The sequence below is a fragment of the Synchiropus splendidus genome, chromosome 9, assembly GCF_027744825.2.
Source record: "Synchiropus splendidus isolate RoL2022-P1 chromosome 9, RoL_Sspl_1.0, whole genome shotgun sequence".
Classification (NCBI taxonomy): domain Eukaryota; kingdom Metazoa; phylum Chordata; class Actinopteri; order Syngnathiformes; family Callionymidae; genus Synchiropus; species Synchiropus splendidus.
Genome location: NC_071342.1, coordinates 11,109,353 through 11,132,808, shown reverse-complemented (window position 1 = coordinate 11,132,808; position 23,456 = coordinate 11,109,353). Strand labels below are relative to the sequence as shown.

Here is a 23,456-nt window from a genome sequence, read left to right as displayed (position 1 = left end):
ACAGTAGGGCAGCATGCCTCTTTTCACAGCCAACTCCCGCATTAGCATAACTCACATCGTGTGGCCAAACCAGGGACCCACCTGTAGTTCCACCACTTACCCTCGCTGACCCTGCGCTTCAAAATGTTGATAGTTGAGAGATCGACACCTTAAAAAGATGTGGTGAAGATTCACCCTTGTAATGAAACCCTCCTCGCCGTCTCTTTTCCATCATTATAGTGCGCTGAACGGCGCATCACTATACCGTAAGTCACCTCACATGAAGCTTTTGAAAATGTTTTATTTATTCGTGCAAGTATTGTGTCATAGTTCTAGCCAATCCTGCCTTCTTGAGTTATTTGACGGTAACACATTTATTCCCTTGAAAAAGAAACACAACTGGAATAACTTGCCACAAGTCGTTCTCCCTCTCCAGCTTACTCACTTGTTCGAGAGGAGGGGTTGAGTCCAGGATAAGTAGCGGGGGCTCTGTCTTGAATGCCATGGGAACCTCCCCCAGGGCTGTGATTGGAGGAGGTGGCTGTGAGTGAGTCCAGTGGAGGCCAGTCGCAGGAGGAGTGGTCCGGGAGCATGCTGCAGGGGGGCCGGCAGCACCACAGTGCAGCTACCACTGCTTAAAAGCAAGGTACACCTCATTACCGTGACAGACAGACAGAGAGCAGCAGGACCGAAGGGACTTGTGATAGATGGATGAGGGACTGTGAAGAGGTAGAACTGTTAAATAAGCACTTTTCTGTTCCCCTTCTTTGAATGTAGCCTGCTGACTCCAGCACCTGAGGCACTTAGAGTTGTTTTGAAGTGCTTTTGAGGATTGACTCTCCAGGGAACAAGGGAATTAACCACTTTTGTTTGCAATCCACGGCACCAACATTCAGGAGGAAAGAGAGGGATTACAGCCTGCCCCACTTGTTCTCTTTACTCTGCGTTTTGTCTTGACGCTGCTACTTTGGAGACTTTGATACGACTTGAATTGTTGATTCAAGCACAAGAGCAGCATGGCATATGGACAAAAGAGCCACAGGTGGGCATTAACCCAGGGATCCTTCAGCTTGGCAATGGGCCTGCTGGTCTTCTCCCTCCTTCTCCTTCTCCTCACCGTCTCGGCCGCAGATGAGTACGACTACTACAGCTGGCAGTCAGACAACTTCCACAATGGCCGGTTCTACACCAAGCAGCCTCAGTGCGTGGACATCCCGGCCGACCTCCGCCTCTGCCACAACGTCGGCTACAAAAAGATGCGGCTTCCCAACCTGCTGGACCACGAGACCATGCCAGAAGTGAAGCAGCAGGCGGGGAGCTGGGTGCCTCTTCTGGCCAAGAGGTGCCACGCTGACACCCAGGTCTTCCTCTGCTCTCTGTTTGCACCTGTCTGCCTGGACCGGCCCATCTATCCGTGCCGCTCTCTGTGCGAGGCGGTGAGGGACAGTTGCGCACCAGTGATGGAGACCTACGGCTTCCCCTGGCCAGAGATGCTGACATGTGATAAATTCCCCATCGACAATGACCTCTGCATCCCCATGCAGTTCACTGGCAACCATGCGACGCAAACCCCAGGTATGCACATGAAGACGTCACAACATTGTCCATTGCTGTAGCCGGCTACTGTTTGGCATTTGAATTCAAGCTCTGCCACACGTGGGGGGACTCTTCTGTTTTTGCTGTATGAGAAATCGAAACATCAACCTGTTTTTTTCTGAAGACCTTAGGCTTATTTATAGGCAGTGGAAGCTGTGTGAGCCAGGGGAGTCAAACTCTGTCACACAAGGGGTCGACATTTCAGGCACTGGCTTTTGTTAATAGGAAAAATAAGAAAACAGAATCTGATATCGCACTTTTTTCAATAGTAAATGCTAATCGCTCTTCAGTTTTCGTCTTGAAGGTAAAAATCTTTCATTTATTTCCCTTTGAGCTGCCTCTATTTGGGAGGATTTTCCAGACTGACTGTTCACATGCCGGCACCACTTTTGCTGGGGGGACACAGTAAATTGCATTTTCGTACTATAGCTCAGGTGAACGGTATAAAATGACTGGACCGGCCAGATTTGGCCCACGGGCCTTGACTTTGACACATGACTCAACACTTACTACTGATAAAATACCCTGCCAATTAGCTTCCGGATAAATGCTCCAATTAAAAAGTAATGTAAAACTTTTTTTTTTTTTTATTGTGTCTTGTTTTTCCGAAACAGAAAAGAATATCTTATATCAGTGAATTAAGCTTTAGCTGGCAAAATGCTCTAAACAGGTTCCTACTCACAACCTTGGGAGATGGTGCTCCAACATCTTTTTTTAAGTTTGGACCAATGAAAACGCCTCATCCTGATGGAGCATCAGAACTACAGCAGCCAGCGGGTGAAGCCGCTTCGGTGCACTGTGTCTGGCGGATCCTCCGCTTGACATGTAAAAACAAACCCACCTGTCGACAGATAAAAGTTTGAGCGCGAGATACTGGCGTGTGTGAGGCATGCAGAGGAAGAGATCTCATGCACGAGTGGAGCGTCCAGCTCGGCTCCCTGCCCTCAACTCTAGCCTCGGGCTATGGGACAGAGACAGATCAGGACGGAGACGGGAGACAGAGAGACTCCGCCGGCCAGATCCCTGGCTGAGTTAAGATAAATAGACTGTTATGTTAAACACGTCTCCACTGAGAAGGCGACACGCTGCTTTATCAGCCAGTCAAAAGCTCATCAATCTTCCATCGGAGCAAAAGCATTTCGGGGAAGAGGGAACTAATAGAGACGACGGTGAGTGTGTTAAACTGCACTGCCACTACTTCGGCGTCCCCGGAACAAAGGCTGTCAGAGCTATGAAGGAGTTGACGAGAGTCTTTAGGCGGTGGAGGGGGGGCGTCCCCGCTGGGTCCCAGGCTGCTCCCGCCTTTGTTTCGAGTGGAAGCCACCGGGCCAATTAGCTGGAAGACCAATTACCAGGCTGCCACTAATTAGTCGGCATGACAGGACAAGCGAATGGAGCAGCTGAGGTGGGATTGTCCCTCCTGAGAGTGCAGGAAAGAGGAGGAACGCCGCTTCCTCTCAAGGACTCTTATGTCGCTTATTGTTCTTGCCGCTGGCTGTTCATTCACTGAACACATAAACTCCCTCCTGCCAGTCATACAAGCCAACGGAAGGGCTTCTCTTTTATTTCAGCAGGGAATATTCACGGTATATTTGTATGGTATAGAGGATGGGAACGGGACGGTGAAATAGTCTGATGTTGAGCTGACTTCAGGAAAACTGTTCTGTTTTTGCAGGACAAGAATCAAGTATGTGACATTTTTCCTTCGCGGCTCTCGTTCTTTTCGGCAAGGTGGCTTCACCCGTCACCTCTTCAAACGGCCGATTGTCCGTTCACTCCTGTTAAAGTCAACACAAGAGAGGACAAACGCTCCGCACGGATACGTGATATTAAAAAGTTAGTCAGCCATCATGATTGCCGTCTGGTATGTTTTTGAAGCTGATATCACTTCTAGCCTGGAGGCGCAGTGACTGACAGTCAAAAGAGAGATGTGCCAATGGGGCCATTCAAGGGGTTGGATATTTGGCTCACAATCTCTGATAGAGAGCCAGAAAAAATATAAAGAGGAGCAGCAGGCCAGCTTCTTTTACTGGTATCTTTGTCCGATTCTCGACCAGATCAGATTTGGCTCCTCAAGAAAGCGGGGGCTTTTATTGGGAACTTGATGTCACCATCATCAAGAGGACTCGAGAGAGACACTTATTTTTGAGACCACCAATGGTTTTACACGGATACAGGCTTTTCACATTGTTGCAGTTCTCCCTCTCTTGATGTCTATTTTTGTCGGGTCAAACATAAACGAAAGTGTACACTGGCTTATAAGCGAGACAAGTGGAAGTCTGAAACATGAAGAAAAGCAGAAATTTGGGAGGTAGGGAGTTAGAGATGAAGACAATGGGGTATTTGCTTGTCTTCCAGTGAAGGTGGGATAGGCTTCAGCCCACTGTAGCACCTCAAATGGAAGAAGATAATGGACGAATACAGGGGTCAGTTTTAACAATACAACCCTTGAACAAATCGTGGTTGCCTTTATGCGCAATATGAAATTGGATAAATCACTCTGAACATGATACTACACAACTACACTTTTATATATATATATATATATATATATATGATAGAAAAAAAAAAGACAAAGTGACATTTAAAGTTGCTGTAAAATGTACAGAAATATCAATATCATCATCATGAACAAAGGGCCAAATGTGGCCCCCAGGACGCACTTGGCCCAAGTCCATGTGATACGTCTGAATTGGTATACAGTAACAATACCACAAGAAGGATTTCACATGAAGCGCCCCAACAGAATGATTGAATTCTGAATGGATAAAACTTGCTGTCGTTGTGTTTTCTTGGGAGCACTCGGAAGGTTGTTGGTAAAATTGCACGGTGTGAAAGATATTGTCTGTCCAGGCCACCCTGCGTGAGTTGGACAGTGTAAGTTACAGCTCTGCCACAGGAGACTGTCAGGTCCCTCAGCAGCACAATGACTGCTACTCATGTGGCCCTGGCTGCAATATGAAAGGGAAAATGTGATCCAATGCCCCGTAAATGGAAGAGTGCCTGAGCCTTTTGAGCATGTATTTTCTCTTCAGTATAGTATTCCAATAAATAAGGGCTCCCTGGGTCTGTCTGTGGTTTCTGTGGAGAACCGCATCTACCTGTTTCAGTTCACCACATGTTGGACCATCCAACATACATCACATGCTCCAGAGTCCCAGGATCTGCTGTCAGTAACTGAAAAATGGTCAGAGAAGTTCTGCCTGCAGGGACGGGTTTTAGGAATGTCAGTCAGAGATGTTGTGTCTATTTAGTGTGGGTGAAGAGGCCGGGTCCACACTTCTTTTCCCTTCCACTCTGTTTCCAAGAACAGTAGAAATTGAGCCCCTGTCAGCTGAAAACTGGCGATAACTTGGCTTCTGTGTGACGTTTGCAATGCTCTCACAACTCACGAAGAAGAAAACTTGACACTGATCTGTGGTGAGGAACCATTGATGATATGGAATAGGAACTCCTCCGGCTGCATAAATATCCTGCCATTTGATGTTTATATGGTACTGTAAGGACACTCACCCCAGTTTTCTATCCCGCTGCTCCAGACTGAACCATGACATGGACGTGATAAATGAGGACACAGAGAAGACAGGTGAAGTGGATGGTCAAGACTGGTTCAGGTGGAGGAGGCAACCCTGGATGGGAAATGCAGACAGACAAAAGCCTTTCCAGCTTGACACTTGGGATTAGTCATTTGTTAAAACTATACGTCGGGACGCTTTCCTCCTATACACTGTCGAAGCATGAGGTTTCTTTCATGAACTGTCGGCTGTACATGGAACATGAAATTATAAGGAAACCTCTGCCTAAATTGATTCCTTTGTAGCATTCGTGTCTCTGTCCAAGTCCAACTTAGGTTAATGGACAGAGTGCTTTCTCCTGACACATACTTTGGCCTGAGCACAGCCGGGCCTCCTGCCAACTTACCACCCCAGTGAAGCCAGAATGAATAAGCCAGAGTAAGATGTAGCTGCTTCAAGGGAACCATTCAAAACAGACAATCCAGAACAGTCGGGGCGTTTCTCCATCCTTTTGCCTGCATTTCCACGTCCCAATCTTGTCAGCACCAGACAATTTGGCATGACCCTGTGGACCTTGTATGTATCCCGCTCTCAGATGCGGCTGCTGAACGGCACGACTCACTGTGCCTCACACAAACATGCACTTGGTGAGAGTTAGGGGGTTCACCTCCCCGCGACCGGAGCAGCCAACCGTGCTCAAGTGTGACCTCTCCGGCAACACTCAACGATAAACTTTGACTTTTGAGCCGACGGTCTGAGCAGGACAGTGAGCGGAGCCCTCGTGCACGAGCGCGTGAGACAGAGGAAAGTGAAGCGTGAAGAGAACATTGTGAAAATTGTGCTGAGTAATTGTGTGTGAATTCAGCCAGGGTGGATGTTTCAGTCTTGCGTCATATTTGAGCCCCGCAGAAACAAAGGAGTTTCTTAGCAACCTGCTTGGTGAGTGGACCGGTGTGAGATTTTTGCAGGCGAGAGACAAGTTTATGTTTGAATTGTCAAAACAAAGTTTCATATCTCGCAGCCTTGAGGGAAAATCCAGCAGGTATTCTGTCTGCTTGAGTCCAAGAAAGATTCAAGATTCATGCAGGGTTTATGGAGAGATTGGACAAAAGATTCTGATGTCTCTCCAAATCAAATTCATATTTTCTCAGACGTGGAGTTTCAATTGCACATCAGGAGTGAGAGCTGGAGACATTTTGAATCAAGTCAGTTTGCTTACAACAAGAGATGCCAAGTTGTGGGAGTTTTACAATGTGATGAAAGAGGAGGCATGAATATCAAACCTGTCCATGTAAACATCTCAAATATGCAACTTCTTTCCAAGATTTTTTAGGCCTTGACAAGACCAAGAGACTCAAAAAAAAAGGAGCAACTCAAACTCGCGTGCAACAAGCATCTCAGCCGACTTGCCCCTAAATTTCCAAGCTAAAAATAATCTTTGGTTGCTTTGGTTTCCACTTGCTCTTTCACTATGAGAGTGTAAGTAGGCGACCGCCTCACTGACTCACTTCTGGACTGCGACCACCACCCAAATATACAACCTCCAGAATTAAAACATTTTTTTTGCTCAGTAATTTCAAGGCAAACATCACTCAGTCTGCTGGCGTGCGTATCCCCGCCACGGCAAACAAGCTTTGACAGACAGGTGGGCCTTGAAGGGGACCTCAGGGTCTTAATGATTTTACACAGACACAGGGGGGACTTTTCACGGCCGCAGACACTCTTCAGTTCAGATAACCTGACACAAATAACAGGTTGATTCTGGTGTCTCCGCAGTGTCAAAGGTGTGTCCTCCATGTGACAATGAGCTGAAGGCGGACAACATCATGGAGCACTACTGTGCCAGTGACTTTGGTGAGTATCCTTCATGAGTTCCAGACACCTACTGTATCAAACCAATGGTGGTTCTTTTCTCCTAAGAAACTGGCACAGCAGATGTAGCTTTCTCCTGTCATCTTCAAGAGAATTCTCCATGTGGAAGTGGGAATAAATCTTCCTGTCTTTTTGGTCAAAGTGAGGTCATTCCGAGTGTCTGCGGGTAGAAGCTGACCCTCGAGTGGAACCTCATGAATTGACAAATCAGTTCGACAGGCTCCAGCCGTCACGCGTCCTTTCAACACCCTTTATTTCCAACCTCTCTCGTTTCCAGTATCTGACTTTTATCACAGAAATGACCCGCACGAGAAGCCAAGACATATTTCTTCCATTATTGCTGCTCATCTAAGCTTTCAGTCTTCAACTTTATGCAGCAGCTGAATTTCTGCTTGCATGGACTATTGCCCTGTTCGGTAGAGTTAATGATACACCGCTCTCCTTCTCTGTGGTTGTGTCACTCAGCAACATTGATCTGAAAGTGCTGAAGAACATGACGTTTAAACAACAAAGCCTTTTGTGCAGTTGTGGGTGAAAATAGTAATTGGAAATGAAAAGTGGCTTCGAGTAGCGTGCTTCTTTTCGCCAAGCGTTTGAAAGGTCGGTTGGCACGTGTTCCTGGGAAGAAATATTTGCAACGGAATGTCTTCTTTTTTAACCAAAAAAATGTAGTTTTCGGGAAGAGACCATCGCCCCATAGCTGACTGCAGTTTAAATGTTATATATGATGGACCTTTGCTGTCAGAAAAATGTACTTGCATATCAGGCTACTTGGTGAATCAGACGTAATTCTTGTGGTCAAGTGTATTACCTCTAACTCAGAGGCAGATGAGTGGATTTTCAGGACAAATGATTGAATTTTGGGGTTGCTCCGTCAACATATTCTCACTCCAAAATATTAACAAAATAAACCTTCCGTTTTACATGTTAGCACATTAGCCTGTCATTTCCCACCTCTGTAGGCAGCGCTTCAGTGGACTAACCATGAGGTGGCGCTGTTTAAGGGTCGACTCTTGAAATGCTTTTCTTGCCACTTCATTTTTGCCGTGCCTCATGTGATCATGAGCTTGACTCAGTCATGCTGTGCATACGCCAAGCGACATCGGAAGTCAGGTATCAATGATCAGTACTCATCCGAATCCCAACCATTGGGGTGCGGAAACATAGGAGTCTCTTGAAATGACGCATCAATATTGAGGAGTGAGAATGTGTTGGCTCTGTGGTACATCTTTTGAAGAATTCATCACTCTCTGTTGGGACTAGAGCTCTGCTCATTTTCCTCTTCATTTGCACTGTGTTACTCTCATAACTCTAGCGCCGAGAATTTTGAAATTATAGATAATAAATATAGATAATTTCCAACCCTTTCCCCTCATTTTTTTTCTTCACTATGTATATTGCATCGACTCACCTGGAGTAAACACACATAGTACGGAAACAGAAGACTACAGTTTCTCCGTTCAAGTACAGACAAGAATTGTACACCTAGTTTGTAGTTAATTGATTTAACTAGAAGAACTCTGCTCACGATCACCGTGACAGCTGCCTCTGCTGCCTCTGTCTACTGGTGAAGGTGTAGCTGCGGCCTGTCACGAGGATCCTGACCAGGCCGCCTGGTGGGCCCCATCACTCCTGACAGGACATGGGTGGCATTCAATATGTGGAGAGAGGAAAAATGATTTTCTACCTCTGATCCACGTGAACCTCCAAAACACTTCCACGCACATGAATGCATTCCATTTACGCCAGTGCTCACACACACACACACAGAACCATGTGGGCAGAGAAAAACAGACCCTGAAAAGGAAGACGGTTCGGCCCATGCGTTCCCATCCTGAGGTATCACCTCACAAATGCTGTGAGTATCAGAGTGTACCAGGAGATGTTTACACAACTCCTGAGTAGCAGGAGAGTGGATGTCTCGCACCAGCCGGAACCACCGTTACTTTCACCTTACAGACTCTCCGTCCGGAGAATTCCTCTGTCAAATTGTTGGCAGGTCAATTGTTATCTTTTACGCTTAAAACAAGACGTATAAAAAGCCAGGGTTAGATGGTGGATCTGCGCCTGCACTTTATTAGACAGATAAAATCAAACTCTTATATCCAACTCTAAATATTTAGAGCAGTATACACAGACGCTATCTGCGTTTCAGACTTTGGAAAGACATTTAACTGAGCGCTGAGGAGGTTTAATACTCGCGAGTGATCCCATCTGATTAAAGGTAGCGGGTTAAGAATACCAGAAGGAGGCCATGGGAAGTGAAAAACGGCTCGGGAAGGTTCTGTGCACGACATTTGACCACTTTAAAAAAGTCTTTGAAATAGAATGCTAATTCAAGCTGCTGCCTCCATTTGGATCCTTGAGCATTGGACAATCCAATCAGACATGTGTTGTGGTTTGGTCACCTGGTTCACTGGTGAAAGAGAGAAATGTAATCCTTCCTTTGGCCGACATTTGAGTTCAAAGTTTAAACTCATGTCAGTTTACAGGCCAAACTACAGCTTAATGGGAAGCAGTGTTGGTTGGCACCATGAGATGTTGGTGAGTGTCCAACAACCAACATAGAACATAGAAGCGCTTGTTCTACATTGATTTTGAGTTTAGTTTTTTGCCAAGCTGCAGTTTTAAATCTCAAAGTAACACTGAAATATAGCAACTTGTTATGAGTCCTGTGGTGGCCATGTAGCTCGAGCTGAGAGGCTCCAGTCTCACACACGGATTTTGTTTTCACCTCTCCATCACTTTATTGTGGACATGTATCTTGGGTCGAGTCTAGTGAACACAATGAAAAGATTCTTTCATAAATTTTTCATTTTTTTTATCACTAAATAAATCACATTCTTTGGTGCTCACACTGGTGCCTGAAGTGTGGTGTGACTGCTGGGATTTTGAATGGCAGGTACCAAGAATCAATATTAATATTCAGTATAAATCATGAGGAAATTAGAAGAGAAAGCCACCTTCACAGGTCACATGCTTGCCTGACGTGTCGGCCAGCCATAGACTTTGATAAGATGGCACTCTTGACTACCTAAAACGTTTCATTTGAACAAGTATGAGCATGAGGTATATCCAAATTCACTGTGTTTAAAAATGTATTTTAGTGGTCATGAAGGTGTCACAGTTAAGGATTTGACCTACCTTTGATCTCGCTCTGTGATAATAAAACACAAATGATGCCACAAATAATTTATTTTACTTCTTTTTTCAGTCCTGAAAATGAAAATCAAGGAGGTGAAGAAGGAGAAGGGGGACAAGAAACTGATTGCAGCCCAGAAAAAGAAGAAGGTTTTGAAGCAGGGAGTTCTGCGAAAGAAGGACTTGAAGAAGCTGACTCTGTACATCAAGAACGGCGCCAACTGCCCGTGCTCCCAGCTGGACAGCCTGGCCTCCAACTTCCTCATCATGGGCAGGAAGGTGGACCAGCAGCTTCTTCTCATGTCCATTCACAAATGGGACAAGAAAAGCAAAGAACTCAAATTCGCCATCAAGTACATGAAGTCCCACCAGTGCCCCACCTACCACACTGTCTTCCAGTGACGCGTGTATCTGGACTCTTGTGATGGCCTCCCATCTTTGGACTCCCATCTTTCCCCTCATAGATTTAATGTAAAAAAAAAAAAAAAAAAAAGTGCCACTTATTTTAACAGATTCTTCAGTGCTACCAGCTCATAACACGTCTAGTTAAGTGCCTCTTATTTAACAAAAGCAGGTGGATTTTAATACAATAATGTACACACTCACCGTACAGTAAGAAAAAATGTAATATATTTGTATCCATTTATCGTCGATCAGTTCCGCTCGTATTAGATGGCCTCCTTGGTGAATATGTATTCACAGTATCATCCAGAGAGAATCATAACTTCCCAGAATGTTGGGTGGCAGTGAAGGGCTTTTTCAGATGAGAAAATGACAACAAGCGTTTTGCAGATATGAGCACTTTGCTTCCAGGAACAACATCAAACAGGAAGGTAGCAGCTGGTCCACTTGACTGTCTTCAACATTTCAGGCGGTAAATGATGAATACTAGATGATTTGAAGATCAAATGACAGTAAGAGACGGATGGAAACTCCTCAGACTTGAAGCAGCCAAAACAGGGAACGGAACGAAGACTCATTGGAAAAGAAGAAGACAGACTCTGGACCTTGTATCTGGAAAAGTCTTATCATTACTCAGACACGCGTTGACTTCTTGTTTTTGTAATAACCTACGCTTCGTAATAGCACTGGTGGGGAAATCAGTCGCAACTAGCACCCGACTTCACTTTCCCATAGCAAAGAAGATTGTTTTTAATCAGTTAATCTGTTTGTAGTTTTGTTACTGAAATACGTGTTTGTTTGACTTTTCAATACAAGTAAGTAAATAAAATATATTTGAAATTTTTATAAAGAACAGCTCTGAAATATTCATGAGGAAATGTTCATTGAACTGTGGGCGTGGCTTGTGGTTTGCGTGCTGGAACTGTCGTGATCGACAGTAGGATATTAGCACATTTGTGATGACATTCTCAAAACATTCCTTCTTGCTTGTGCTATTTGTGTGGATCCTGTTGCCGGGAGCGTAGTAATGAAAGATAAGGGATTATTGGCCACCTGATTTTTTTTTTTGTCATACAAAACCAATATATTCTCCTAGTCTGCTTCTAACATGGGTCTAAAAATGACAGACAGAGATTTCATATTTGATGTCTGGACGCTTGGAGGAACTGGTTGGATCAAGAATGTTGGAAATGCGGAGAGAAGAAGAGGAAGGCAACCAAACAGGCTGGATGTGGCGTGTAAGGAAAGGAAGAGAATTGGTGTGACTGGGTCCGAAGCCTGGTGGGAAATGCCAAAATAAGTACAAATGTATTTAACAACGGATTTCAGGTATTTTAAGTCAAAAATTCCAACCTTAAAATGGAGATTAACAATATTTTTTTCATCCATGTTTATCTGGTCTGTATACTTCTTAAGAATGAAGCTACACTTCACATTTCTCTCTATGGCTTTCAGAAAAAAATATTAGAATCTGTCTGTTTACTTCTTGCATTAGCAACAGAGCCACTTAAAACAACAGGCAGTAAGTGTCCATTCCAATCTTCCTGCTCATGAATAAAAACATTTCTTCTTATAAACTGCATTTCTTCAATAAGTTACTATTGCAGTTACTTCTGTTGTTCCCAATCCATTTGACTGACTTTTTCAGATTGAAAAATAAGTGATAACCCGAGTTAGTCTTTAATAGAACACACGCTCATTTGTAGAGCGGGAGGTGAGATACATTACTGACAATGTTTCAAGGTCCCAGGTCCAGTTTAGCCTGGCTTGGACCCACAAGCATTTAGGATGAAGGGGTGAACGGGTGAGTGATGCTGGCTGCCATGTACACGGCGAACTCCATCACAGCCCCTCTGAGGTTAATCACTCCAGACACACATAAATAATTCACCACAGTTTTAGCTCTTGGCAGCTTTGCTCTCCAAAACACAAGAAGGATTAATAGTGACAGAGTACAATGCTCTGTCGTCCGCCCAAGTTTCCCGGAACATAAGAAGCTAGCGCAGACTGTTGGGAGCTTGAAGAGCTTCCTCTTTATTCTGACAGGAGAACCAGGAATTCTGCTGTTCATTTCATTTACTGTTCACATATATGATACGACTTGAATTTGTCTCCTAAATTGTGGGATGAACCTTGAGATCAGTTCCCTTTTCGATTAGATGGAGGCGAGGAGCTGTCAGTCAAGCTCAAAGGAGGCAACAGAGTGTGAAAGTATAAGAGATGAGAACAGAGTGAGTTGGCAGGCGACCACCTGATGCTATCAGCCATGTTAAAAGTCACTTAGCGTCGTTAATAAGGACATGATGAAGGAGCAGCGACGCATGACTCCTGAGTCCAGACTGCATTGCACACACACACACGCGCGCCGACAACGTCTTACATGAGTCGACGACAGAAATAATGGTTTTTAAATTGAGCAAATTTCATATGGAGGATTCCAAGTCTAATAATAACATTGTAATTACAGTATTACCGGTTTATTTATACAACCATTTAAAGGGGAAATGTGGACTAGAGTGGAGGTTTTTTTTTTTCACTTCCCTCTGAGAACACACACACACACTCCTATATACACACACGTTAATCAGATCTGACTGGTCCCCTCTAACAGAAAGAGTCCATTATATAAGGTTCTGGAGAGTCAGAAGAATTTCTATTAGTTGCAGCGTGCCTCTCCCCACTCGCCACCACACAAAGCACCATTAAAACAGCATTAGACAGTAAGCCAACATGGTTCTGGTCTGAGCCACCGGACCACCTGTCTGCAGGAAGGGAGCACACACTCGTACATTCATTTAAGACAGAAAGAATGAGAGGGAGCCTGGGTGGAACAGCAGCACACGGACAAGAGGGACCGGACTGGATCGGAGCCCGGGAGACCGCGCTGCCAATGTCAAACGCATAAAAGACGCTGCATGTTGTTGTGTGTTTTTCTGTCGATGAGCTTAACGGAGCGACGGAGTGGCTCATTAAAACGACCTACAGCGAACCAGGGGCCTATTCATCCTCGCCATTAAGAAAAGCTTCTTGCACGCATTTGCTTGCAACATTTAAGACGTGTAAGTGGAAACACAGAGCCTCAGCCTCGGCTGCATCTTCACTCTTTCTACAGCAGATATAAGCCGCCAGTCTCGCTGATTCATTCACTTTTACAAATGTAACTTTTTTTATCTGCCGCAGACGCATCGGTGAGAAACCTGCATTAATATTTGGGCCAGTTATCGAAGCCACGAGGATCAACATGACCAGAAAATCATTTCACTGTAATTAAAAAGGTACATAAATAAATTTTCCATTTAAGCAAAGAAACTATGATCTGAAAATGAGGGAAAACGTCAAGTTAAGGGTGAATTTTGAAGGAGACAAATGACAGTTGTTTTATTGTTTATTGAAATAAATGGGGGAGATATGTTGAAAATCTTAATAATAATACATGGAATATGAGAGGAGCGGAAGGAATGATAGTGATTTATGAGGGGTGTACGGTGTACAAGGAAGGAAGACACTAAAAATGAAATGGAGAAAATCTTCAAAAAATATGATTATAATGAAAAATATTTCCGCTTTAATTTAAATTAACTTAAACTTGAAAAGATTTTTAATATATGTACTGCATTACAGCAGTTTGAAAAACTAAAATTGGACTTAATTTTAAAAAAGTAAAATAATTTTTTTGGAGGTTTTGTAATTTGTAATTTATTTATTGCAATTTATCAGGTTTTAAAATATAAACCAGAAGGACTAAATTTAAGCTAAATCTTTTGTTCCTGTGTCCAGACGTTTCTACTGTCCATCAGCTCAACCTCACTCTTCATCATGGATGTTTGGGTTGTGACATCACGTTTTATAATGACCTGTGGAATTGCTACACTGAAAAATCGACACATATGATTCAGCCGGCGTATCTGCGTAAATTCATCATATCGAACTTAATTCAAATGAGCTAAAGTTCCAACCCGACTAGGAGTGGAGGTGATAACACTTCCAATCCTAGTGCATATTCAATATCGTTTTTTGGGGGGAGAAATTGTCAATGAAACCCCTGAGCAGAGCTCTGACTCCCAGGAGGACATAGACAGGTTTGAAAAGAATGACGGGGGAGGAAAACACCCACGCCGCCCTGCAGGGAGTTTGGCTCTCGGAAACAATCACATTGGCCCCAGTGTCTCCTCGGCAGTGGAAAATGAATAAATTAATAGGTGGAGTAGCGGGCCTCCCCTGGGCAGGGTCCTGAAGCCATCTGCGAAGGCCATCAGTGTGTCCCAAACCTGCTGTTTCCCCACTGAACCAACATGTCAGCGCCCAGATTTACGGCCCTTCGGAAAGCCCACGCAACACCGACGCACTGACATCGCCATGTGCACAAACATCGCAGGATGTAACAAGTCCATTTACATCCTGGTGTGTTATTGTTGATGAGAAGAAGCTAATGTTGCCGAAACTACTGATCAGAAACAGCGCGTGATGAACCCCAGCGCTACACGTCGTGGCCACAAACGCTCAGCTGCTGGGAGGTACACGACACCCCTGGAGCCCCCGCTGTGCTTGTCACTCAAGTGCTGAGGTGCGATGATGAAAATGTGTGAGGGTTCAGAGGCATTTCAGCGTCGACTTCATCTCTTCACTTCAACAGTGTCGGCCTGATCAAAGGCAGAGATGAAGATAAAAACAGTTTGTACTAATACAACCTTTAATACTCCTTTAATATGGCCTTGTACCTTCACAACACAGTGAGCCGAGAGATGACGCTCAGCTTTCAACTGAAATGTGAACTCAAGTAACAAACTCAAACACATGTATCCACACAAATAAATTCCAGGAGGCTCAGTAGATCATTCCTTTGATCCAATCCAAAGTGTTCAATTGTCAGCTGCTGTCGCATTTGAGAAGATTTTTGAATCTCAATTTTGGCCAAGTGATGATGCCTTAAGGACGTGCCACCCCTTCAGTCCTGTTCATATTTGTAATATTCTATATTGATTTCATCGCTGAGTGGAATCTGAAAAAGAAGCTGCCCATTTTACCTTTAATCTCTGAGTTTTCCTGTTGTGCATTTCTGGAGACAAATGTGATGATCTCAGCAGGACCTCAGTAGCCTGCCTGATCTTCGCTTCTTTTTCTGTGTCCAGATCAAGAAGCAGACATTCATCCTCGTCTCTTTCTCCTTACGAGTACAGCAGGTAATTCACTTGGTTTTTAATTCTCGTAATCCACAACGTTTGCAATCAACCGGACTTAGTACGGAATAGAATTCTAAATCTGCCCTTGTAAATGACAGCCTTTGCAGCAGCCTCGCAGGCATCACTGGAAACAAATACGTCCTTCTTTAGAAGCCCAGTTATCTGGTCACCATGCAAAATGACATTTGAAATCCAGCAATTAGTCACAATATACTTTTGAAAATACCCCAAGATGACATGTGAGTAAATCCTACATGGTTGTGTTTCCACACAAATGCACTTCAAACGTTCCGTGCTGGTATTTGTCACCGATGTGCAGGCACAGACTGCGCGGACTCAATAATCTGATTGCTTTCCACGGGCAGATGGCGGGGCCAGGAAATGTTCTGTTCTTTCCCTCTCGGCCTGAAACAATAACCCCACCAAATTCACGTCCAAACGTTTTTTCTGCAGCGATCGCTCCTCAGCTTTGAAGTGTTTATGGACATTAATGAGTGATCCAACGTTTCAGAAGAGCCGCACATGTTTGGCAAGGCAGAGCCGCAGTGGAGGAGGAAGCATGTGCACATGGAAAAAGTTTCATCAGAAAAGTCGCATTGTTTAGTTGTGTGGGTTGTGAGGGTTGTGTGCTGTAGTATCGGGGCTGCTGATGGTACAAGCCGTGAGATGATAAACAAACGGTTACCTGCGTTAAAGACACCAAGATGTTGGGATTTGGGAAGAGTTTTATGACAATTTGCAACAATCCAAAAGTGATAGGTTTGAGCTGATAGTTGGCAACCAAGCACTAGTGTTGTTTTGAAACCCAAAGCCTTCAGTCGAACTAAACTATTCTATATACATTTCATCTTTAACCCCCGCATTACCACCACCATGGGTGTAGGCACCTGCACAGATGGAGCCCGTGTGTTGCTCAAGCATCAGCCCATTTGTCTTCATTCCTAAAGTAAACTATATCTCCAGTTCTGCCATTCCTTTAAGATCTTGAGAGAATCAGCCTTCATATTATTATTTTTAACAAGTAATACTGGAGACAATACAAAGACATAGACGGTCAATTTATTTGTTGCGTTTAAGGCTTGCCCTGGTTTTTAGCTGCAGCCAGTGATGTGACCAGAAGTAAGTAAAATGAATATTAAGAATGTTTATGAACCCCAAAAAGAGATCCAATAATAAAAAGAATCCTATGAATGATGTTCATAGGAGGTACCCTTTTGTTCTAGCTTGAGCACCTGCCCCCATGCTGTGCTCATGCTTGGATGTGTTGTGGTCGATTTGCAACACTCAACAAAATCACTCTGGATCCAGTGGGAATTGGTGGTGCATGGTCAGAAGATACACAACAACCCAGATGTGACCGTAACTTAACTGCACATCGAGTTAGATTTGGGGTCACCCTATCCCTATCCCTTGCCGCCTGAGTGGCATCCTTCTTTACATGTTAATATCAAACCCAGTTACCCTAAGCCCTGGTGGCAATGAAACCCTCACCAACCAGCACGAACACACATTCGACTGCTCTAAAACAGCATTTTCTTGGTCACTCAGATGCCGCTCTCCACCACTTGCTTCTTCTCCACAGTGTCACCTCCTCGCTGAACACTGCCACACACTTGCAACGCCCTTCCATTTGAAACAGCGTTTGAAATTCCCTCTCAGACCCGACACCCCAAAAGGATTACATGTAAACACCTTGTAAGATCCTTGAACGTATTTCGTGAAATGGATAGGACAAATTGTTTATTGGTGAGAGGAATGTTTTACAGTCAAGACGTTTTTATGGCCTGTATAAAATACCAATCCATCTCGAAGCCTTGGAGACAGAAAGCTGCAGGAACAGCTGTAAAGAAGGTTCACCCACAGATGTCTATGATTAATTTGACATTTTTCTTCAGCTTATACGATATTTGAAAAGCGTAATCCTCCAGAAAATGGACAGAATCCATGAGAAAGATATTCATTGGGACCTGTGGCCAAGACAAGCAGACTGTCCTGGGACCTTTTCGTTGAGCTCCGTTTTCCCATTGCCATCTTTATTTATTTTTCTTTTTGTGTACTTCTTTTTCTCTTTGAGGTCTTGTAATTTGTTTATCTATGGATGTTCCGCATCTTACTGCGAGACATCAGAGTTAAAGGGATGACAGACAGAATAGCACTGTTAAAGACAGAATAAAAGGGTTCTTATCGTCCATCTGTCAGCCACTGTGGCAGTGCTTGTGTTCGAGGTCGACTCACCATGTCTGTTAGTAACGGACAGTTAGTTTTTTCGCTTGATCACACGTTTTTATTTGATGTCTGTGGGATGAAGAAGAAAGAAAAGAATAAATCAAACAAAAATGTGCGCTCGGGATGAACCCTGACCTTTTATGTCATCGTCCGTTCAAAGAGGTTTGAATGACGAAACAGGTTTCCACAAGTGGTCCATCAGAGAGCGACTCTAGGCTTTCTGGAATTAGTAATGCTGAAATCTAGAGTCATATTTGTCCAAAAACATTTAAATACTATTGGATATGTTTGAGTCAGTTGCAGCTGAAGAAACTTACTTCAATTCTACGCTGATGAAATCATCATCCTGTGGGTGGCTCAGAGACCAAAAATGACAAAAGAAGGCAAAGCTTTGGGACCGTTTTCAATGAGTATTCGGGTTGCATGGTGATATTTTGAGTCTCAGGAGGTCTGTCAGTGTTATGAGAGTATATGAAATGAAAATGCGAGGACAAAGTAAAACACACCTTGAAGAGTTTCTACAGAATACTCTCATAATACAGGACAGAATTATGTCCCGTCACCTACTGTAACTAATGCACAATGTTTATGTTTATATTAAAATCACGGTAGTGAAAACCAAAGGGAATGATTTAGGAAACCGGCAGAGATGAAGGGGATATGTCTCAGGCACATAAACAAACTGGGCTTTGGCCCCGATCAATTCAACCCAAGATGGTAACAGCGGGCAAAATGAGTTTTGCCCCTGGTGACTGAGCTCTGGACGCAGGAAACAACATAAGCAGTGCAGCTCAGCATTTCACAGGGGGTCAATATAGCAGTGCCCTGTTGAGACGTCTGACACTAGTGTTGTAGTTGCGACCAGAGCATACAGTCAACAAGACCAATGAGTGGTTAAGACCAAGACTGATACCAAACTGAATACAGGACTAGTTTGTTCCAGTGAAGCCATTTCATATCTTGTACCATTTCTTTGGTAGTAAGGAATAAATGTGTGTCATGTGGACATGGTGTAGAGATGCTTGAAGAGTTAGGTGTTTCAGCTTTTATTTGACGGATAAACACGAAGACAGTAGGGTTTTGATTGGGAGTGGATGAAGACTGTTGGGGCTGGAGAATGACCAGACATAAAAGTGTGTCTACTACTTTAGGATGGTCAAGAGGAGGCTGGCGTGTTCCCTCAATCCCTGATGGGTAACACCAAAGAAGAAGGACATCTTCTCTCTGCCAGACACCCAACCTGTTGAGTGGACACTGCTTTCACCACAGTTCAAATGTCCGGATTATGTTGGTCCTCTAAGACTTTCTTCATTGGCCACCTTATTAAATGAACCCTGGAGAAATGGACCTGATCAGCACCACAGCGTTTTTTGAACTAAACTTGTGGTCCTCCTTCCATTATGTTCCGAATCAGGCTCTGAATAAGACTCTTCTAGTGGCGGAAGACGTCGGGACACAAGCTGAATTCACAGTTCTCCTGTTGGAAAATGATTCAGTGCGTTCAGCTTGTCCGGAGCCGTCTTTTATTTGGATGTATATATCAAGACTTTAACACCAAAGCTTCCTTCTCCCCGCTCGCCCTCTGTTTTTCTGTTTACTGGCACAGCTTTCCAGCCATCTCTGCTGTCTCAGTCTGCAGCTCGCGGCAGCACTCCAGGACGTTCCTAGCAGCATTCTTCGTTTGCCAGCTGAGCCAAACAACTCATTATTTTCCTCACAGTGTGGCCACACCGCAGCGCCTTTCCTTCTCTCACCATCTTTCTAATTGGTAGGAGATAGAAGTCGCTCCGCGAGTAGCATCCAGTTCTCCAGTCAAGTTTTTTTTTCATTTTTTACTTGAGACTTTCAAGGCTCAGTGGCAAACTTTAATGAGAATTTATCCGTCTCAAAAAGTGTCACGCCTCTTTAGAGTCTGATTATGAGCTGGATGCTTTAATATAGGTCCCCAAAGACGAGCAGGGTTTAGAAGTGGCTAAAATGAAAACACTCAAGCTCCAGAATACGTGAGTCATAATCGAATTTCAAGCTCAGTCCGAGTACAAGCCCATTAACCGCGTGAAAAGGGATAAAAAAAAAAATGTTATTTCCATCTGAGCTCTGACTTCATCTCAGGGTGACTCTTCAATGCGGACGCTGAGAGTGGTACTTTTGACCTTCAGGTATCTGCACAAGGTCGGCAGGCCCCTTCATCACACTCTGCCGAACATCTGCCTCCGTCTGTCAACACCTGCCTATAATGAAAGAGTCTTTTCTGGTCCAGGGCACACATAAACACACAACTAATATCTGGCATCAATGGGCACGGAGCAGCCTCTTACTTGCAGGGGAATAGTGAGGAAGCAGCTACATTAACATGAAGTTAGTGGTCGAAGAAGTAATGAGGCAAAAGCATGTCTCCCCTGTTGTTCCTTCATCCCTGCTCTAGCCTGCGTTGACCCTCACTGCCTGGCAACCACCAACTCCTCATCTGTGCTCAGCTCATTTTCATTTTATTGCTCTATTTACTCAACACTCAAATCTTGGATGAGTCGTCTTCGAAAAATGTCATTGGCACTGCCCCGTGGGCCGACCCTCGGACAGAAGCCACGCCAGGCGAAGACTCACGACTGAAATATTTATGTGTGGTACGACGCACTGAATGACACCGGTAGCTTTCATTTTGTCGTCACTCTGTCGTTCCCCAGAACAGTTTTATTGACAAAACACAACAGAAGTGAGTCACATAATAAGCATGGGAACGATAAAAACAAAATTCCTCAGTGTGTGGGATAATATTTGAAATCATACAACAGGCAGACAGATGGATGGATGAGTTAGGGACAGACAGACAGCTTTACAACATATTTTGCGCTGTTTTTCGACCTGGATTCTGTCCCTCTCTCAGGTGCCTCTCTCTCACTCCAGCTGCTGTTCCTCCGATTGCTGAGCTTCTGATGTCAGTTGTGTGGATATAGAGGGACAAGTCAACAAATTTACATCTTCCTACGCCAAAATCAGAGCACAACGCTGTGACTGTGCCGCACAGGCTCAGCCTGTACACATGCTTGCACTTGTAATAACCCGCTCTGTCATTGAAGTGTGCAGGTCGGGCCGTGTTTACCAGCCGCTAACATGACACAACATTTCAGCTCACGGCAGCTAAAAATACGCTTTTACGAGTTTGTCCCAGCTAAAGCAAGCAACATGATGTTTCCATGACAGCAGAGAGTGGAGAGAGATATTCCGTATCAGGAGACAGCAGCCTTTTGATCCAACAAAGTATAATGTTGGGCTATAAAGTGGGCCACACACTATGTATAGATCAGTTCATGCTTAGATCTGGAGGGCTACAGGTGTGTGTTTTATTAGCTGGATCTAACCGTTAAAACAACTACACTCTATAAAGAAAAAAGAACGGCGGCTTGGAATAGCTGCTCCACAAAGATGACAGTTTGATTTAGGAAGGAGGAAAAAAACGGGATCCAAATGTGAGTAGAGTGTATGTGTTTAGAATGATCCCGTTGAAATTGTGTGTGAAATTGAGTTAACTGTCGATGAACTTCAGTTCTCACTCGCTTTGCGAGTGTTAATGTGGACCATAGGTGTGTTGACGGCTGGCGATAATGAGAGAGACAGCTTTATGACTCATGAAAGCTGCTGCAACACTGAGGCCGGGGTCGGACTCTGGAGCGGAGATAAAGTTAAAAACACCACTCCTTTTACCGCCACAATAATTACGTTCTCAAAGAAAAAAAAAAAAAACATTTCTTCTTCTTTAAAGGCAGATAAGTTTCTTCAGTTTACTGATGGAAAATGTGGATTTTAGAGAATCTCCAATTCTGAGGGTATTAAAAGGAGATTTAAAATGCCATGCTTTACAGTTATTGCCTCGTTTTTACCTCCACCAACATTGTCATGTTTTTGATGGCGATGGTTTGTCTGTATACAAAATAACTTGATGACTTTAGATGATATTTTCAGGAAATATGCGAATGGGTCATGGGAGAAATGATCCAATTTTCGGGTGTAACCCATAGCACTGTCTGGATCTAGGAAGTTTTTAAAGATTTTTGAACATCAAGAGTTACAGTAGAACATTTCCCTCATTTGTGCCAGATTGGCATTTGGATCCAGGACTTTTTTTTTTTTTTTTTTTTTTGGAGGATACTTTGACATTGGGATATTGTGTTGGGGGAGGACTGAAGCTGCTTTGTACCATTGTCCCAGATGCTAGTGGCTAGTCTTCACCTAACCTGGTTACTGTGAAGCCCTCATCTTCAAATTGAGGCTTGACCTTGTGGGGTCTGGCAAAAGGGCCCCACAAACACCTAAGACCCCTCACTAGGACCTCACTAGGACATGTATGCTTAAGCCCACAGACGGCCGGGTGGTGCAGCTTTTTCTTGCAACCCATCTGACACACACAGCTTCACCGCTGAGGTGTCACCGGCTGATTCTTAGTCTGGTGCTGCTGAGTTCAGCTGACACCTCATTGGTTAAAGTCAGTGATCCCGTTGGTCTACATGATGGGAGATGAGACAGAGAAAAAGATGGCTCCAAATGGAAACACTTTGCAACTGAAACTTCAGCAGTCTGGTGTTTTCTCTGGTCTCACTTTGAAAAGCACATTCTATTTCACATGGCTTTAGACTGTAATGGTGATTTTATCGCCTCTTATTTTATTTATTCAAACTTTGGGTTGCTTGTGTTTATATTCATGCGTTTGAAGACAAAATTCAAGCTCTGTCATGTTCGCCGAACCGACCTCATTCATTCCTCGATCTAAAACTACAAGTGAGAAAAAGCATTAACAGCTGAGAAAGTTATGTTGAAACGGCACATTGACTGATGATGACTGACTTCAAAGGTGAACTGAGCTTCTACTGTGTAGCCTGGGGCTGGCTTCAGTCTGGAGACGGCACTGAGGTGGTACTGTACATCCAGCAGATAGCATCACACATCAAACAAACTCTGGAAATACAACCCCGCTACATCGCCAGCATGGGTGTGTTGCTCGCCCTCACGTTGCCTCAATATATAAATATTCAAAGTCAGATGACGCTGAAAGAAATCTGGGTGTTGATTCCACTCCAACGGCTACACAAAGATAAAATCATTTCATGGTCAGCCTTTGGGTTTTCATCAGGTTTAGGGCAGGAACTAACTTTAGTTTAAGAGTAATAGTTTATTATTATTGTATGTTCACTTTTCCTGAAGGCGATCAATGAACTTTTCACTGTCTTTCTATTGATTTTATTTTTCTGTCTCACGGCTCATCTCGTGTTATAGCATGGATCGCAAAAGTCCATCCCAGGAGCCGCTGACAATAGCTACCTGACGCCTCAGAAAACCCAATTATTGCGTTAGTCCAGCTAAGTTTGGACTTTTGCAATGCATGTAAACAGCTTAGTGCGACTACTGGAGAGGAATTTCTCATAGTCAGACTACATCACGTAGCTAACATGGTTAATAGCTGGACTAAGCTACTATGTAGCAGAGTAGCTCCACCATCCCTGGACTGGGTTGTGCACGACGCCGCTAGATCTTACAGTGTAATGGTGTCTAA

General features: G+C 44.1%; 1 protein-coding gene across 1 annotated transcript; it reads left to right on the top strand.

Moving 5' to 3' along the window:
* Positions 1–650: 650 nt before the first annotated feature.
* sfrp5 (secreted frizzled-related protein 5) lies at positions 651–12,039 on the top strand. Its single transcript, XM_053875194.1, has 3 exons — positions 651–1,554; positions 6,867–6,944; positions 10,177–12,039. Exons 1-3 carry the CDS (start codon positions 996–998, stop codon positions 10,503–10,505), a joined length of 966 nt encoding a protein of 321 aa, XP_053731169.1. The 5' UTR covers positions 651–995; the 3' UTR covers positions 10,506–12,039.
* The last annotated feature ends 11,417 nt before the right edge of the window (positions 12,040–23,456 follow it).